Source organism: Capricornis sumatraensis, chromosome 22 (assembly GCF_032405125.1).
Source record: "Capricornis sumatraensis isolate serow.1 chromosome 22, serow.2, whole genome shotgun sequence".
Lineage (NCBI taxonomy): Eukaryota > Metazoa > Chordata > Mammalia > Artiodactyla > Bovidae > Capricornis > Capricornis sumatraensis.
This window is the reverse complement of record NC_091090.1, coordinates 25,221,115-25,227,114: the sequence shown is the minus strand read 5'-3', so window position 1 is coordinate 25,227,114 and position 6,000 is coordinate 25,221,115. Positions and strand designations below refer to the sequence as shown.

The 6,000-nt window shown below is 50.7% G+C and overlaps 1 protein-coding gene across 1 annotated transcript in view; it reads left to right on the top strand.

Moving 5' to 3' along the window:
- Positions 1 to 2,556: 2,556 nt before the first annotated feature.
- TNFRSF21 (TNF receptor superfamily member 21) overlaps positions 2,557 to 6,000 on the top strand; it is a 64,256-nt gene continuing 60,812 nt past the window's right edge. Inside the window, exon 1 of the mRNA XM_068994258.1 lies at positions 2,557 to 3,015. Coding sequence (XP_068850359.1) covers positions 2,929 to 3,015 — 87 coding nt within the window. The 5' untranslated portion in view covers positions 2,557 to 2,928. The remainder of the gene's footprint in view (positions 3,016 to 6,000) is intronic.

Sequence of the window (6,000 nt, the reverse complement as noted above, 5' to 3'; positions counted from 1 at the left end):
GAATATTTGTTGGGTTTTTGGTGAGAGAAGGACATAATCAGATTTAGGTGCTAAAATGTTCATTATCCTTAGGATGTTAAGAAGAGTTTCTTTTGCAGGACTGAGAGGTCCAGGCAAAACATGAGACAAAAATCATGAAGTCTGTGTAATCGTCTGGGCAGGAGTAAAAGGACTATAGAGGAAGAGGTGCTGCCGCTGCTGCTGCTAAGTCGCTTCAGTCGTGTCCGACTCTGTGCAACCCCATAGGCGGCAGCCCACCAGGCTCCTCTGTCCCCGGGATTCTCCAGGCAAGAATACTGGAGAGGGAGCAAGGAGGAAAAAAACTGTCAGAGACAAAATTAAACTACAATTAATTTGGAGAGAAATAGCAGGTCTTCATGACCTTGAATGAGAGGGATGATGGACAGTTAAGGTCTTGCCAGGGAGAATACTTCCCAGAAGACATGAATGGCCATTCTGCTTGGCCAGCAATTCGGTCATACATAGGTGCACTGGAGACTGGGAAAAGTAGTCTTATATTCTGGATAGTTGCTCTGAGGCACATGGAAGCTTCCCGGACCAGGGATCAAATCTTCATCTTCTGCACTGGCAGGTGGATTCTTAACCAATACACCAGGGAAGTTCCCCAACTTCTTTAAAACAAGACTTTTTTTTCCCTTGTCAGGCAGCTTGTGGGATCTTATTTCCCCTACTAGGCATCGAACCCAAGCCCCTGCATAATAGTGCTGATTCCTAACCACTGGACAATCAGGGAATTCCATAAGCAAGACTTATGATGGTATTGATTAGTCATTTTGAAGTTTTGAAGAAATAAATGAAGCTGTTATCTATGGAGATACAATGCATCTCCCTCTTTCTGGAACTAGATTGAGAAATTCAAGCGCAACCATAATCCTCTCCCCCAAATTCCATATTTAGTAGTAATGTTTCCTAGAACTTTGATTTTCACCAGACGGTACACATTAGCTTTAATATTTATGGACAATCATTTTCTTTACTGGCAGATGTTTGCAAGAACAGATTGGAATTAATCCTCAGATTAATTTTTAGCATCTTTCAAGTGTGCATAGTACAAAGGCCAAAGCACAATATTTTAATAAGAAAACAAATAGTTGGCACCTTTCCTTTGTAGGTTACCTTCAGAGGTACTGTATTGATTCTTGAAGCAGATAATCGAGAAACTATATTATCTTTAAGTAGAAGGGGTCACAGAAGCTAGGAGAGGTCCAGCACCATAGAGTTCACAAATGAGTGGTGTGAACCAGATGGTCAAAGAGGCAGTTTCAGTATAGTGTGCCCTGTGCTGGCAGAGACTCAATTGTAAAGAATCTGCTTGTAAACGCAGGAGACGCTGGAGGTGCGGGTTCAATCCCTAGGTGGGGAAGATCCCCTGGAGAAGGACGTGGCAACTCACTCCAGTATCCTTGCCTGGAAAATTCCATAGACAGGGGAGCCTGGCCAGCTGTAGCGCACAGGGCTGAAAAGAGTCAGACATGATTGAGCAATTGAGCACACACATGCTGTCAGAACCTAGACGATGGACACTGTACCAGAAATGGTGGTGCTGCCAGGAGACTCTGCCTCCCCCCAGGTGAGACAACGAAAGGGTTGCCAGGTCCTCACTCACATTCAGAAATGCAGGCGGTGCCAACTATGCCCAGGAATGCTCTGTGCTCTTACTTCCGAGGCACTATGTTACCTCCCTTTCTACCCACCCACCTCCCACAAAGGCATTTGGAACTCAACTCAAAAATGTTTAATATGTTTTTGGAGGGAGAGTGTTTCTTATCTCTGTGATAAATTGATTCAGAGCTCTGGATCTTTTATTTAGGAAAATGCACCTGCCCACATATTTCAGGGGCTTCCAAGGCCTCTGTAAGAGCATCTATGGATCCAACTTCCGTGGACTCCAGGTTTGGAATTCTTTAGTCTGGATTTCCTTAATCGCATTTATTAACCCAGAGGATTTCAAATTTTGTTCCAAAATCTCCCCCAAATCACCTGGAGAAGTGAAAAAAAAAAAAATTCCCAACGCCCAGACCACATTCTATTCCGATTGAAGCAGAATTTCTAGGGTGGGAGCAGTCATCACAGTTTGTTTTAAACATTCCAGGTGATTCTAAAGTGCAGCTAAGTTTGGGAACCAACTCACTGGTCTCTTTATGGCACACCGTTGATCTAAATACTTTTTGCTTTTTCTCTGATCTTACTCATCGAGCCAGAAACAATAGAAAGGCGTCTGTCACAGAAAATAACTTACTGAGAATCATCTTAGTAAAGAGGGAAATTTGGGTCAAGGGTGTGCATACCTTCGCAACGTTTTCCTTGGATCAGAAAGCAGCTGCAAGTTCTTCAGCGAACGGCAGGGGGCATCCTGCACCTCCTTGCTTGTTCTGGACCGCCTTCTCAGTTCTGCTCGCACAAAGAGCCCGGCCTCCTTCGCGATGACATCACAAAGGGCCGATTCCCCGCCCCTTCGGCGCCACCACGTGTTTCCCTGCGCTCGGCGGCCACAAGACTCAGTCCCTCGCCGGCCGGTCAGGGCAGCGGAGGACGGTGGTTGGCAGCGGCCGGAGGCTTCGCTATGGGAAGTTGTTCCTTCGTTCTCTCGCGCCCAGCCCTCCTCCCTTGTTCTCCGCAGCCGCTGTCGGAGGAGAGCACAGGGAGGTGCGGGTTGCAGCAGCGGCTGCTTCTCCCCGTCCGGACAGCCGCGCAGCTGGGCAGGTGTTAAGCGCCCCCGGAGCCTCGCTCGCCGCCTCCCTCCTGTGTCCGGCCGTCCGGCTGCCGCAGTGCACATGGGGTGTTGGAGGTAGATGGGCTCCCGGCTCGGGAGGCGGCGGTGGATGCGGCGCTGGGCAGAAGCAGCCGCCGATTCAAGCTGCCGGGGGGCCACGCGCCCCGGGCGCCCTGCGAGCCCCGGGCTCAGCCATGGGGACCTTCACGAGCAGCAGCACCGCCCCGGCCTCCTGCAGCCGCATCGCCGGAGCCACGATGATCGCGGGCTCCCTTCTCCTGGTGAGCGCTCCGGGTGGGGTAGACGGGAGTCGCGGGCGGCGGCGGCGCTGGAGCCGAGGATGCCGCGCTCGGGGAGCGGGGCGGGTCGCGGGGCCGGGGCTTCGGGGGTGCTAGGTGCAGAGGGGGCAGGTTGCGAGCGAGGGCAGGCAACAGACCCGAGGGCTTGGATCGGGTCATTTTTGAGGGAGCCGCAGAGCTCAGCCCGACTCCGGAATGAAGGCGAATTGTTTTCCTTGCAGTGTGGCTGCGCCGGGAGAGGCGCTGGAGATGGCCACTCGGCTTCCTGCGCATTTCAGGGTTTCTTCACCTCCCCCGCCTCTCCGGGGCCCCCACCCCCTCGGCGCACCCGCAGGGCCCCCAGCCGCTAGCCCCTCCGCGGGGTGTGGGGCCGGGGAGCCGAGGCTGGTGGCGGCCGCCGCTTTGTTGCAGCTGCAGTGTCATGCCGGGATGCTGCTGCAGTGGGAGAGCGCGGGACCCGGGCGCGCCGGCCCCCCGGAACGCCGGGTGCCTCGGCGCCTCGCCTTAGGAGCGGGCGCCTGCTCCCCTTCCCCCTTCTCTCCGCCTTGACTGGGTGGGTCCCGGTTTCGGCACGCCCAAAAAGGAACCCTGAGACCCACTCTCAGGCGCCCCCAAAGCGCCGGCTTCCAGCCAGGCGGCCAGCGCGCTGACACTTAAGTGGGGGAAGGGGAGAGCCCACCATAAAGGAAGCTGAATTTACCCCCGTTTTTCCCCATCCTTCGCTTACCTGTGGCCGGGCAGGTGAGCATGGAGGGTGGAGCAGCTTCCTTTTTCTGCACCCGGTCTGCATTCAGCTCCAGGGCGTGCCCTGTAGCTAGTTCTCTCCATCGCTGATCTGGCCAAAGCCTGAAAGCACCTTCGACCCAAAACTTGTCCCCAACTTCCCCACATCCCTTGCCCGCCTTTCCAAATATTGGCGGGGGGATGGGATGAATTAGGTGGAAGAAGAAAATTGACTTGAGATCAAACCCACGAGCCACCATAAGCTTCCGTGCTTATCTTTCTGTGTCTGCCGGGTGGATGGAGATTCTTAGCTAAAAACCGAACAAAAACAAAAAAACAAGAGCCTATTTTCATGGCAAGGCCGTGTCAAGGAGAGGCAGGCTTGCTGTCTCCTTCCCGAAAAGGGCTTAATGCCCGGCCAACCAAGATCTCTTAGATCCCAGGGCACTGCAGTTGCTATGGCCTGGGAATTCATCCTACAGACACTCTGGTTCCCTGTGCGAGGGTGTGTTTTAAAGGGGAAGAGAGACACTAAAGAAAAGTTTGGTGCTGTTCGGATTTATAATGAGGCAGGTCCCAGACTCCCTTCAAAGACCCTTTTCTGCCCATTCTATAGCAGTGGCAAAGTCAAGATTTGTGTCCTTGACACAAGGGTGCTGGGTGGTGGGCAGTAGGCTGGGAGGGTCCTTGAAAGCAGTGGGCATGGATTGGACAGTTGGTGTGGAGAGAAACTCATCTAAGTCCTGGGGAACATCGAGCCCAATATCAATGGAGGTAGGTCCATCCTCAAGCTGCCTCCTTCTCAGTCTTAGATCTACTGCCCTATACCTGTGCTCCCCTTGGAGTCCACTCCTGGATTAAGTCAGTGCAGTATTTCATTGACTTTACGTTTCTGCATGAGATGCTTAAAGTAAGGTTGTGGTGTAATTAAAGCATAGGTTGCTTTAACCTCCAGAGAAAGAGCCCAGCTCCTTTTCTGAAATCATTAAGTCTGGTTGACCTAAAAAATTGTGCACTGGATTTGCAACTGAAGACTTGAGAAAGTAAGTTTGCCTGTCTTTTGTAAAAAGTAATTTATAGTGGAGCTTAGATGCAACCTTGAGATGCTAACTAAAATGAGAGTGCTTATTCTCTTGCTAATTGTAACAGAAAAGTTCCACTGCAGTTCACTGAGTGCCCTGAGGTGACCCCTGTGTCCGGAAGGGAAACTGAGAGAGTGGACAGGGGTCACCAGGGTGGGGAAGCAATGTCTTTTATTTTTCCCACTCTACCAGCTATAGTTCTTAGCCCAGACATTGATAGCATATGAAATGATGATCTCATGGTTAAGACTCCACGGTTGAGCACGGGTTCCATCCCTGGTCACGAAACTAAAACCCTAAATGCTGTACAGTGTGGCCAGAAAAAAAAAAAAAAAAGATGATTTCATGACATTGTTATAAGGATTCTTTATCCCACTGGGATTCTTGGCCCTATGAAAATGGCAGACTTCAGGTACTGCAGCTCAGGTCCACGCGGCAGCATGCTCAAGGCACATGGTTTTCCTCTTGTTTCAAATATTTCCTCTTTTAGGGTGAAGATATTTGTTACTGTCATCATTTTTGATTCTTTCTTGTGATGACAGGCTAACTGAAGGAGAACTTACTGTAAGCTTTAAAAACCCTTTTTATATAATATATATACAGCATATAACATGATTATCGTATATATCAGGTGCTTTATAGATAGTACCTATCTTAGTCCCAACATCTCTGTGAAGCCAGTGGGATGAGCTCAGTTTTCCAGTTGAGAAAATGGAGACCGCAAAAACTTCACTGGCAGTTCTGGGCCACCCTGCTCCCAAGTGTTGAGGGCACTGGTACTGGGACCCAGGATCACTAGGCTCCCTCTCACGACTCCACTGCCTCCCTGCTGTGCCACTCTGCAGGTTTCACAACTCCAAATTGCCAGATGAGGAAGTGCAACAAGAGAGAAGACTCACTGGGGGAGAGTTGAGGCTGGTGGTTTGATTTGTTGCAGGACACTGATGAGAATTGCATGAATACCTTTGGGGGAAAGTATTCTTGCTGCTTGCACTTCTGTTTCTGATGTGTTGAGATGTCTGCATGATATTTGAAAGTAAACCACACACTGAAAGGCAAAATCTTGTGCGTTTCAGGCCAAAAATCTGGAGAGCAGATGAATGAGACCTTGAGGTTTGTGCCAGTGTTAAGAAATGCCCTAGAATGGGCTAACAACACACTC